General features: G+C 38.4%; 1 protein-coding gene across 2 annotated transcripts in view; it reads right to left on the reverse strand.

Moving 5' to 3' along the window:
• The window catches only part of klhl4 (kelch-like family member 4), a 29,104-nt gene extending 17,856 nt beyond the window's left edge, over nucleotides 1–11,248 (reverse strand). The window contains exon 1 of one of the 2 annotated variants that reach the window (XM_061047984.1): nucleotides 11,095–11,248. Coding sequence is in view for 1 of the 2 variants with exons in the window: in XM_061047983.1 (XP_060903966.1) it covers nucleotides 4,232–4,692 (461 nt within the window). In the remaining variant the exon portion in view is untranslated. Of the gene's footprint in view, nucleotides 1–4,231; nucleotides 6,978–11,094 lie in introns of those variants that run through there. The other variant, XM_061047983.1, reaches the window with a different exon arrangement.
• Between the last annotated feature and the right edge of the window lie 2,630 nt (nucleotides 11,249–13,878).

The following is a 13,878-nucleotide window of genomic DNA, read 5'->3' on the forward strand; positions in this document are numbered from 1 at the left end:
AAAATGTGTTAAATAATTATATTCTACATTACTTGTGCAATCAAATAACATTTGAAGCCTTAAAGGAATAATGTGCCTGAGGGTAAATACATATCTAAATAGAGATGTTGATCAGCACAGCACATTATGACTGAGACGGCATTAAAATGGTAAAGCTAAGATACATTTTATGTTACATTTTTAATCCGATTGCTCTTTTATTAGTTGGTTTACTGTGATTGCAATGCTGAGCTGTGCATTCTAACGCTGAGGAATTTGGTTAGAAATAGTGTGTGTGTGTGTGTGTGTGTGTGTGTGTGTGTGTGTGTGTGTGTGTGTGTGTGTGTGTGTGTGTGTGTGTGTCTTGGGGGTTGGGGGCGTCCTGTAAGTGAAAAATGTGCAGATCTTAGCAGAAAGCTCCTCACTGCTTTGCTGATGGCGGGTTAACTCGCATATATATATGACACTGTCATCACCGTTGGATTGTCCGTAATTTATTTTCATCTGCTGTTACGGGGTAAACAAATGAATCCACGTTATTAAAGCATAAAGGGTTCAGGCATGCACATCGTCTACTGTACAAATTAAATATGCTAATATGTATAGATACAGGAATTGATTTCCTATGCACATTTGTAGCTTATCTACTTTGGGCTTTAAAACTTAACCTTTAAAAAACTAGAGTTGTTATCTGTGATGTGAAATGATGAATCCTGTACACTGGGTGCTTATAATTTTGTATTTTTCCCACATTTTCTATACATTTTTAATATGTTGTTGTTTTTCTCAGAAATATGGCTTTGTTACATATAATTAAGTTGAACTTTGTATACAAACTTACATATTTACAGTTTGATCTCAGTTGTCTGTGCCTCCATGATTCTTTTTCAAATTACTGGATGTTGGTGGTCTGGAACACCATTGAACTAAGTCGTGAGCTCTACTTATAGGGGGGGTTACTGATCCACATTTGAACAGAAATGTGTACAGCATACAGTATGTTTTTGTATTTCTTCTTATTAATGTTCAGTCTTCCTCTATATCATAAAGTACTACTACTGAAAACTCTAGATTCATTTTTCTGAGCTGGCCTTGTTGTACACAAAATGATGATTTGCAGGAGTGAAAGAAGATTCAGAATCAATTAAAAGCAATCCCAGAATCTCCTACACCCTGAGTATTTCATGTAGAGATTACAACAGATATACTGTATATTGCAATTTACAGCATCTTAAGGACGCCTCCGTCGGATGTGTCACACAGACTGAGACCCTTTAAGCCTTGTGGTGTTATGAGGCATCCGACAAACATTTGAATTACTGCTGTTGACAGGGGGAGAGGTGGTGGTATTTCTTCTCCAAGGCAGCGGAGAGGGAATTGAGATATCATTCAAACTAAACGGCAGCTGAGTCAAGCCTGTGTTAGTGTTTATGTGGGAGAGGTCAGGGTTTCCATTCCATTCAGGTTAACTTCTGTCGTATATTCTCTGCCAACCGTGGGGAGAGGTCTTGGAGATGAAAGTCGTGAGGACAAACAAATATACAGCATACAGATAGGTAGGGGCGTCAGGAGCGAGGGTGGGAAAACAACAAGGTGTTATATCCTACATACTCCACTACACTTGATTTAACAACTCTGCAGTTTTGTCGCCGTCAGTTTGAATGCTTACAGAACAACATTATTATGTTGGCATAGCACAACAAAATGAGTCACAGACTTTTGAGTTGTACTCAGGCAGGGCAAACACACATAAAAAAAAATAATAATTAGCTTAATTTAATATGAAAAACATTTTCAATAACTCAAAGTAGAAGTGTGCAATGTCTCCAGGGAACTTTCCTTTGCATGAACTTGTATGACAGTACTATGTGTGTCAACATCAATTATTGAAAAGTAAAAAAGTACTTTTCTGATATTATTGTTTACAGTAAGATATATCCAAATAAGATGAGCTGTTAGTTCACTTCTTAAACATAAACAACAAAAGTAAATGAAAGAATAAAGGAAACTGATAGGACGTTTCTCCTGTAAACAGTGTGTGAATGCATGTTGACCGAGGCCCATGCACGACAGAATGACTGACACGTTTTTTTCTCGCTGCAGGGGAATGGCTAAAACTTTTGCATCTTTCATAGCCGGCAGAACTCATTTCTACATTCAGCCTGAGGGATTGTGACAAATTATGTGTCAAGGATTTATGATGTGAGACGTAATAGGGCCACCCAGCTGGTGGAGTGAATGAATGTGCATATCTCAGTGACATCCACACATCTGCTTAGCCACCGACGAACATGCAAGCCTTGGTGTGTCAACACAGTCACTGGCCTAATTCACTGTGCAACTTCTGAAAGCTCAAGACGCAGAGCTTGTCCAAACATTACTCCAGGTAAGAGGTCCTTTACAGTTATCAAGTGACTGCATTACCATTCAACTAAACCTTGATTCAAGTATGGCATCTTTAAACGGCCATGTTTATTCCTGATAAATGTTCACATCATCAGACCATTTGTTTCTTGCTACTTAGGCAGCCTAATGACTATAAAAAACACATTTGATAATTATGGGGGATAAACATATAAAGCCCATTAAAAAGTCTGATTCCATTTCTGTTGGTCAAATTACAAGTACAGCAGAGCGAAGGATATATTTTCTGATCCACCAGAGCGGAACTAGTTCAATATTTCAGTATCATTGTCAAAATGTGACGGCTGTGCTGTATTTTACATGGCCAGCGTGAACTCAAGGTCCCCCTGAGAGCTGGAGTTACACATTACTGTGAGGCACATCTTTTATGCATGCACTTTTCAAGCACAGGGAGCCCCAAAACATGAACATCTGCCAATTATGCCAACACGGGGAGCCGAACATCGAGCTGATTCCAAAACTGTATCTTTGCTCAGAATAATTCATGTTCTGCTCAGGGAACTAAACCGTCCACTGCCCATTTAAACCACAAAGGCACACGTTTTGGGCTGTAGATGGACAATTTGCATTTATAATTATCTGTTCAATAATAGTGACATTCATATATAAAAACAAAGGGACAGGTTTACATTTGTTGTTCATTTCACCAGCAGGTGCAGAGAACAAAAGGTACATGCAGGAATCAGAAAAGATTGAGGTTCAATCACCTTACGATGTCACAGACAAGATAAAAGGAGAACTGGTATTTTCATCATTGAAGTGAGGTGCTTTAAGTGTCTGTGCCAGCATGCACGCACGTACACACACACGCACACACACAAACACACACACACACACACACACACACACACACACACACACACACACACACACACACACATCTCCTGTTTACTTCCTGAAAGAAGACGTAGGATCACATGGAAGAAAAACACATCCTACAAAAGGTGGTGGTGGGATTTATGGGTGGAGATCTATGACTGGTGGCTGGTTTCAGTTTCTGTGGAAGAATGTGGCAGGAATCATTTTAATAACCTGTTCAGTCCACTAGCTAAGACAGCTTTGGGCTTATAAAGTAGATGTATTGTCATTCTAGGTAATTCATCTGACTATGCTTCCTCTTTTTATTGGTCCGGGTACTTTTTAGAAGATGTAATGGTTCTTTCCTCGTATTCTCTTAAGACTGTAGCAGTATTCTTTTTTTAAACTAAATGCTCAGGAATCAGGAAGAGTGATTCTATGAATGTAACATGCACCACAGCACAGACAAGGGAGAGGAAAAAAGCCTTGGCTTTTGGTCTCTTCCTGAATAATTAAAGGGATGCTTTATTGGTTTACGCTGCCCAACATGCTGTGGACAATGAGAGTGAGCTGTCCCCAGGTGAGCCATAGGGGCAGCTGCCGGGTCTGAGTAAATTGGAAAATGATAGCTGTGTAGATAATTTCTTCTTAGCTTAGTTAAAGGGTCTACATGCAGGATGGAAGGTCAAATATTAAAGCTTAAAGGCTTCTGATATGTGTTTAATCTGAGAAATGATAAAAATTCTGAACAGATTCAGTACGATTTACTCTTAAGGACTCATCTCTACTGATCCCAACAAAGCAGTCTGACTTTTTAATCCTAGGGTTCTGCCTCAGGCGTCACACTTTCTCAATTAAATGCATATTTTATTTAGCGGCAATGCTTTCACTATGAAATGTGGGGGAACCATGTCATCCCAAAACAGCACACAGTAATAACTTACTGAACTAATGAGATGCAAAGTGACTGATGTGGCACCAAAAATAAATCTATGTCTCCTCAGTATCCTACACCTGATAAGATTCATACCTCTCTCTGGCCTCCACCTCTGCAGGTTCCTCTTTGCTGCTCTTCACATCTTCCTGGCCGGTGTTGGCATCCTCTTTCCTTGTGGTGCTGGGCGAGGAGCTGCTCTTTGAAGATTCCTCGTTGACCTGGAGACCCTGGATGGTGTTCTGCTGATGGTGCCATGATTGATGACCGGCTCTGACACAGACAGGTGTGGGCCCTGGTGTAGGTGCTAAGATGCTGTGGACTGGACTGCTGGTCTTCCGTAGTCCTCCAACACCTCTTTCCCGAGAGTGACTCTTCAGCCGGCCCTGGACAGGCGTTCCTCTGTGATCCAGGCCATCCTGCTGGATGTAGCCTCCCACCCCGCCACCGCCGCCACCTCCGCCGCCAGATGAACCTTGGGACGAATGGCTGAACCAGCGCCAGCGGAGCCTGAGGATCTGCTTCACGTCAAATTCCTTCTTCCCCGACACAGACATCCTCCTCTGGGTTTGGAGACGAAGGTAATGGTACGTGAAGCCCCCCAAAACATGGAGAGCAGAGAAGAGAAGCGCCCTGTTTTCAGTCCTCTCTGACTACTGATGTGCCTCTTCTCCACCGTTATTGTCTCACTACTATCATGACCGGCCCCTCCTCCAGCTATTACTCCTCCGTTGTTCTTTTAGTGGAGATGGAAAGCAGTCCTCTGCAGCTTTTGTTCCTGTGCCTGAGACTACTACCCTCCCTCCAACTCTCCTCTGTCTTTTTCTCTCCCTCTCTCTCTCTCTCTCTTTCCCTCCTGTGCTGCTGCTGTTTCTGTTTGCTGCTGCTGCTGCTGCTGCTGCTGCTGTGCCGCTGGAGCTGAGTTAATGCACATGCATGATCCACACTCCCTCCCCTTCGCCTCCCCTGTTTCTCTCTCTCTCTCTCTCTCTCTCACACACACACTCTCTCTGCCTTTTTGCAAGTCTGAGCACACATACACACACTGAGATAGACATATATACTCTGAAAATAAAATGTGAAAATCTCCCAAGCCCTACCCCAGTCCCCTTTTTTGCTGCACTGTGTGTATGTGAATTTACAAGTGTGTGTACGTGTATTTATAAGTGTGTGTGTGTGTGTGTGTGTGTGTGTGTGTGTGTGTGTGTGTGCGTGTGTGTGTGTGTTTGCGTGTATGCGTGGGTGATAACAGGGTTGCCTGCTCTTGCTCAGAGGGGGAGGTGGGGTATTAGGGAGCCAGGAGGATGAGGTCACACCTTAACAAAGTAAATCACTGCTTGCTGATGGAGGGAAAGATAAAGACTACAAAGTACACTGTGCTATCAAAGCTATTAGTATGAGCCCCTAATACAATTCATGTATGTGGATGCATCGCATGCTAATCCATTAACTGAACAGCGGATACATTAATAACCCTCATAAATACCTAACACACATCTTTAAATGTAAGTAAAGTGTATCACACACTAACACACATCTGTGCAGTCTGCTATTCTGTCATCAAAGAGAATCTCATGGGGGAATGTCTCTGCATATGTAGCCATGCAGAAAAAATATTCCACTTCAGTCACCGTATTGAAATCCCCCTGTGATCACAAGTGGAAAAACTACATACTGATGAATCCTCAAGGTCAGTAAGCTGTTTTAACCAAGTCAGGGCTTCAGAAAACATGCTTCTGAATTTCAGAAATAGATCTTGCTTTGGCATAAGCTTAATCCTGCGCCATTGCATGTAATTGAGACACCATAACTTCACTCAAGACTTCAAAGGCAAAGGGACAGTGGAAGAGCCTAGGAGGTAGTTTGGGATTATTTGATGAATTCTGAGAGCATCTCCTGCATGTAAAAATGGTCACATGGTGGTGTTTAAGGAAAGTGATTCTAAATAGCTGGGGCATGTACTGCAGCCTTACAGCCAGCATCCATAGCCTACTAGTTAGAAGAGCTGATCATGGCTTATTTACTGTGCACAATGATGAGGTCTATGTGCAGAGTTTGTTTCTGCACTCATCTGCAGAATCTACACGCAAAAAAAAAACAATCTCTGCATTTTACAACAGTGTGACTCTAAAGCTTTTTACCGCAAGTGCATCACAAGCCTAGCAGCACATCTGGCCTCATTTGACCCGTCGCCAGGCCTAAAAGTCCAGTATGGTGTATATTTTAAGTAGCCTATTAAAGATGGATTAGAAAATACAGGTAGTCCACACTAGCCAAGTTGGAAACATAGTGAAATGGTTGGAAAACAAACCGAAATCTATTGGTTCTAACAGCAAATTACCACACAAAAAAAGCAGGTAGGAGATAAGTGTAAATTTGCTCTCATTGGTGTAAATAGATGTTCAAGTTATCATTAGCCAGCTAGCCGAATAGTAACAAAGTAAAAGTGAAAAAAACAATTATTAAGACGGTTAAATACATACGGTAATGGTAATGAGGACGTGACTACCATCATTCCGGCTATAATCAATAATGGTAACACTGCCTCGGGTCGATGAGCGGCGAATGTTCAGCCGTAACACCGGCGAGCATCTCGCGCTCGGTACAGCCAATCACCCGTCCGCGACTCCGCGGTAAACCAACACACAATGGGGAAACAGCTGAGTATCCATAAACAAACATGAGAAAAGGTAAGGACTCTTTGTCAGTTACTGTTGTTTACAGACCTGAAATGAAAATGTTTGTTTTGCTCGTCTGTTGTTGTGACACCAGTAAGCTAAAGTCTCATTTATTTACTTTATTTATTTCTATTTTGATATAGGCCTAATTCTCCCATTCAAGGTTCTCTGCATAATATGTTAATTCATACTTTCCACACTGTGCAAAGATTAGACTGCTTAGTCTTAAAATGTGTTTAATTTCTATGGTGGTTGTTTTAACTTAAAAATCCAAAGCGTGTCAGTCTAATTTCATTGTAAGACTAGGTCTATGCCTATGTTAATATCAAATCAAATATTTATTTTGGCTATTACAACACACTGGGCATAATTTGAATCTCTAATGAGGTTTTAGAACTGATGTAATGTAGGAACTTTTCTTGGAAAACCCTGGTCTTTGATAAACCCTGGAGTGGACTTTTCTATAAAAGAGACATGGATAAATCTTCTGTTCAAAACATTTTGTAAACCCCTATAGATTCCTGATTTTTAAACATATTGACATGTGCACACCACTGGCTGAAAGACATCTCTATGCCACAATAATAGTTTGCAGTTATATTCTGTTCACAATCCTCTGGTACTGTGGTTTTTGATGATTTTTCACAACTAATATAACAGTATTTGTGTGAGCTTAACTTGTATCCATATTAAACAGATCTCTCTGTTCCCCGTTCCTACTATCAGATTCCAGTATAAAATGAGAGAAGAACCTTGCACTCAAACGGCTGGATTTTAATCTCTTATCCGCCTCCACCACCTCTCAGTACAGTTTTAGAGGATGCAGCCAGCTGATATTTAACAAGTATCTATTTAAACCATAACTATGTCTATGTCTATATCTATTTTATGTAATGAGAACATGAATTAAATAACATGTTTTTTAGAAAACAGATCAGATGTATAACATATGTTTAAATAGCCTTCACTAACACTTAACAAATATTTTTTAATAATGAATCCAGCTACTGATCCTTCCTTCAAAAAAGGTACCACTTTCCCATCATGTTTTGTGTTCTTTACACATGCCAAACAACATCACAAAGGAGACAAAAATTATAACTACTAGAGGTGGGGGGAAAAATCGATACAGCATAGTATTGCGATAGTTGTGTGCCGATATTATATCGTCTCATGGCAGCCAAGTATCATTATTTTTAATATGATATTTTAGATTTTTTTTTAAATTTTTAACCGCTGAAGGGGTTGCACATTTCATTTTGAACAAGTTGCATTAAGAATTCATGTTAAAGTTGGATTAGACTGAAATACTGTTAGTACGTATTTTCATGAATTCATTCATCTTGATAATTTTGTGGATATATCTTTAAATTGTGTCAACCATCTAAGAGTAATTCTTATTTTAGGTTTGTGAAGCTGTAATACATGTGTAAGAGACCTCATAAGCAGCAGAGTTATATTTGGTTTGGAGCCAAGTGTCTGTTGTGAGCTGAAAAGGAAATGTGACTCTGAGACTGAAGAAATGTATATGTCTGATATGATGGTGATGTCTTCTTTCTAGCCTTTTAGAGATGAACCGAAGCAGCCAGGAATTTGTGGGCTGTACCTTCTAGCAGAATATAAGCAACACTGTGAAGATGAAGATTTGGCCATTCTGCCACTTTGTCCATGATGGCCACTTTGCCAATGTTTGTCAATGATTGTGAGATCTTGGTCAGCATGGGTCAGCGATGGTCTGCACTTTGTCAGCCATATGGGTTGCGTTTCTGTGTTGTCTGACCATGGCTGAATAAATCTAAGATGATCCACAGTCTGTTTCACAATTTCATCATTGTTCATCTACTATAGAAACAACCCCCACCTAACAAATACTAACAGTTCAGATTTTATGCTGCATGCAGCCTTTTACAGGATTTTACTTAGATCACAGTGTTGGTCAGTTTGTGAGCTTGACTCACATTGTGTAGGAATAAAAAGACTGAAGTGAGATGAATAGACTGAGAACTTTTTCTTATTTGACAAAACAGTTCTTGATTTAGTTTAGTGAAGTGGACATAATATGCAGTTAAAAAGCTTAATCGCATTATATTGTATCGCAATTCTCCACATATCGCAAAATGTTTAAAATCGCAATAGAATCGCATCGTGTCTCGAGTATCGTGATAATATTGTGTCGCGGGGACTCTGGTGATTCCCATCCCTAATAACTACTACATAGACAAGGATTCTCCCACACTTAGATCAACTAAAAATGTATTATTAAATATTCAGGTACCTTTCTGACCTCCTTTCTATAGGGTAGAAATAATTTTAAAAAATAAGTGTTTATGCTGAAGTTTTAATAAGACTTGGATGAGTTTTGGCAACATTTTTCACAGTCAAGATGCAAAACACTGAATAATTAATTTGATCATGTGTGTAAAAATAATATTTTAGATTTCAGATTTTTGGGTCAAAAAGGTGCAGCACAGAGCAACTGGGTCCTGCTGGGGATCCTAATTAAAATGGTTAATACACGATTATCCACCAGAGCACCCATTTTGTTGCTGACTGCAGTGTTTCCTTTGTTTGTAGTGAAGGCCATGTTGGTTTCCTGTATCCAAGACCTTCACCTTCTGACATTTACTGCTTCATGGTAAGGATAGTGATTATCTTTAATGCCATGCCTCCATTAATGGTGTCCATAAATGTAACACAACAAGACCTTTGGCTGTATTTATGATCTGAAGTTTGAGTATGTACATATTTTTTATGATAGTTTACTATGTGATGCTATAATCAGTCTCATTAAACAATATAATAAAATGCAGTATACATTATGTTTACACTAATAAAACAGGGAAGGTTGACTGGCCTCATTCTGCTGGTCTGCAAACTAATTTTTAAAGTTTTAATATTTAAAATTGTATTTTATTCCCAATGTTGAGGTGCATTTTAAGACCTAAAAAACTAAAAGTAGCACTTGGCTTTGTAGATATTCTATGGCAGCTACTACATGTTTAAGCACAGTAAGGAACCACTAAATATCATCGACAAAGTCAAACATAACTCAGTGACACTTTAATATTCCAACTGATTGTGTTAGTGCCAAAAATCCCCTCTTACGTATTTGTTTAGTCTGAATGCATGCAATTGTATCCATACTTAATTATCTACCAGAAAAGAGAATTTATTAAATGTGTTATTGTGAGGACATCTTGTAACTGTCAAAGTGCTGGTGTATTAATATAGACCCATTGAAGTGAGATATGATCTAATGTATAGTAACAAGCCATCACACTGGGTGACCTCTTTTATTCTTGCAGGAGTCAAAGACACCATCTGGCTGCATGCCGCATGACACGTGAGATGTCAGATGTCAGACCGACGAGGTAAACCATGTTATCATGTGCCTCCTGAGTGAACCTATATACCTACATGCCAAAACGGCTATTCTTTAAATGCGCAGAACAGGTAGATATTTTCCCCTTGCACTAGAACTGTACACCAGTTGTGAGTAAAATACCTTAAATGTCTTTTGTAGTCTTTAAATTATTTGACTAACAAAAGGGGAGAAGCAACAAAATGCATGCTTTGCTAGGATTGTGTATATCTGTTTGATTTATCATCATATTTATGTGATCATACTGTGGAGTATTCTTGATAATAGCCTGATACAAACATGAATGGAGACACCTTCCCCCTCGCAAGATCCTGGCAAATATCAACTGCTGTATATGCTGAAGGAACAAGTTTGCATGTCATTTCTTGTGTTGTGTTGTGCTTCTTTTTTTTTTCAATGCCATTGACCATTTTCCATAGTCATGAGACAAAAAAGGCGACATGGCTAAGCACTAAATCTCAGCACAATATGTGCTAACATGTTTACCTATACTTACACAGCATATACAGTAAAACAAAGCACATAGAAATAGTGATTAACAGTATAAAAAACTATGCTCGAATGTAAGAATGTCTTACTCTTTGCTTATAATTCCTTGACCTGATACATTCATTGCCAGGGCATCAAGAGGAAATGCAGCGTTTCAGTCAACATGGAGGGCAGGAGTGACCAGTTAAAAGTTTATGAGAATATTACAGTAATTGTTAAATGTGTGGTGGAACCAGCAGGCGAGGTAACCTCTAGAATCAATAGATTAAATTATTTTAGGCATGCCTCAACATCCCAAAGGACATTACTTAACCAAAATGCATCGTAAGAAATAATAGGACTTTTTTCTAAGGAACTGATGTGAGTGATGTAGCTTGTGAATTTAAAATGTCATTCTATATGTAACTTACCTGAGCAATTGATTCTATGTTACTCCTCAGTATTCAACGGGTATGATTATCTTCTGAAACAGATGAGCAATGAAGACGAGTAGGTAATCCAGAAACTAACACATCCCAACTGTGCAGGACAGCTCCAACTTTTTCTTCTCCTGTGTCCTCCTCTTGCAGCACAAAAAAATGTTAGCCTCTCTAGAAAGGAAGGGGGCACTTTCCTCTTTGAAAGGAAACTCCTGATAAGTTCCTTCCTCTGCACTACAACAACAATTGCATTCAACCAGAAACACAGGGATAACATCCTGTGATGAGGCCAAAACACTGTTTTTAAAAAGGAATAAAAAGACTAACCTTACAAACCACGTTTCTGTAACACTTTTGTGTTTATAGGTTTGATCATAACTGAAGCTAGCATTTTCTGTGTGTTTGATTGTTCTTTATTAAGACTGATGAATATCAACCAACGCTTTAGAACAGCAGGTAATTACTGGTATACAGCTTTGTATAGGTCTCTGTCTGGAAAAAAAAAGTTTTTGAAAAAAAAAAAAAAAGGAGCAAGTATGTGAAAATTGATTATCTTTTGAAAGTTGTGGTATTATTTGTTTCAACCACTAGGTGGCATATTTGATATGTTCTTTTAGAAAACCGTTTTACAATAAACTGTTTTGTCAATTAAATATAGTTGCAAGGGTCAGGCATGTTTAAGGGCTTTTAAAGATTTTTTTAAATTTGGGAATATGCTCCTTTAAAAAAAATCAACAATACCATATTTATATCAAACTAGATCAAAGAGCTGAGAATGCTGTTTCAACAGCCAATAAACAGAAAAAGAACCAATGTGACCTCTTGCAATTGTGAGTATATTGTAAATCACAAAGATTGACAATTATATAATGGTAAAATCTGGTCAGAAGGATAACATGACATTATTCACACCCGGTCTACCATGTACACTAATTGAGGGTTACCTTTCATGAAGATATATAACATCCAAATGAGCAATTTTCTGTTGAAAAGATGTTTAAAGACATCTATGGTAACTGTTGACAAGGCTGGTTCAAAAGTTCACGTTTGTTCACTAAAGACATGGATCCAACGGCTGTATTCAGACAAAAATAACCAGGAAATCTGCTTCTGTCAAAAGAATAAATACACATTTACACAAGGAGATTTTCAAGATGCATCTCTTATTTATAGCAGCTAAAATAAATGTATAAGTGGCCAGTCAGTGCATGACAGTCACCAACAGAAATAAAATGCACCTAGGAGTGTACCTGGTTTCAAGCGCTCAATACCTGCATGGAAGTGCAGTGCTATCCACCACTAGCCACCACATTACTTTTTAATACCAGCTCCTGTCAGGTATCAAATGACTACGTCAGCACCCAGCAGTCTAGTCAGAGCTTTACAGCTTGTGGCCTATACCTTTAAGCTTTTTTCTTCCTTTTTCTTTTTCTGTCTTCAGTGGAGGATGTTTAAAACACTCTTTTTAAAAGTGAAAATTAAATCAGTTGAAATTACATCTTTGCATATGGATTTCCCCTTCCACTGCAAAATCCCTTTGCACAAATGCCGCTACAATTATCATTTCCTTGACCCTTTCTATGCCAAAATGAACTAAATTAACAAAAGTATTAAATAATTTTATAATAAGCAACTGTTTGCAGATACGTTCACATAAAAACTGTAATCTCCTTTATAATGAGGAATATGAGCAGAGTTAATGTTTGACAGCTAGCCTTGAGCCTCGTTACCACATTTTTATAGATTTAGAAGTTATATTTAGTCCACTTGAAATGCATCAGGTAAGGATGTTTAGCTCTGCAAAATATACAAATTATTTATGCATATTCAATCAGATATTGCTTGAAGAAGAGAATATTTTCTTTTGGAATGAAATGTGTTAATGTAGTGATGGGGGAAACAGCATACTGTAAATTACCTCCACTAGCCATAATTTTTTAACATTGAGGAGCTGCTTTTTGCTCAAAAACATAAAATAAAAATGTATGTGTCTGCGCTGGCCATTTGGAAAGTATAAATCTAGGAGGTTTAGGAACTGGTTCAGCCAGATTGGTAAATCAGGGTCACCAAATACCAAAGAAAAGTCCCCAGGGCACTGGCCACTTGCTCGACTTGTCTGTGGCAATTTGTTGCATTTCATCTTCAGCTTCTTTTCATATTTTTTACGGTTTCTCTTCAGCTTTCCTATCTCATACAAGCAAGGACCAAATTAGAAATGAAAGAATAATACTTGGAGTTGATCAATTTATTATCAAAAATGCATTTTAAAAAGTCCTTTTGACCATACTTTGGTTGTTGCCAACCTATAACAGAAATGAAAGCAGGAGAAGGAGCTCTCTTTGCCTGATGTTAACGTTACTTACTCGAAGGCAACTTTGGCATATAAAAAAGACATTGGAGGAATATGTTTTTAAAAAATGTAGTTTCCTTGTCTTTACACATATACATGATTTCCTCTGCTAACCCCACATTTGTAACATCCAGCTTCAAAAACAAGACAAAGACTAAATTAATTAAATTTTGTCAAACAAGTCAGGGCAACCACCATCAGGATGAGAAAAAAACTTACTTGCTGCAGTTTTTAATTGAGTTAAATATTTGTGAATAAAAGCTTATACATAATGTTTTGTGTAACTAAATTTTTTTTTTATTTTTTTTATATATATTTTATGTGTGCCTATTCAGTGTTTAATATGGATTAATGGATGGACAAAACTATATAATCATCATATCAAGTAATGTGACTACGGCACCAGTAATAACTACTTAAGAACC

This window comes from Labrus mixtus, chromosome 10 (genome assembly GCF_963584025.1).
Source record: "Labrus mixtus chromosome 10, fLabMix1.1, whole genome shotgun sequence".
NCBI lineage: Eukaryota > Metazoa > Chordata > Actinopteri > Labriformes > Labridae > Labrus > Labrus mixtus.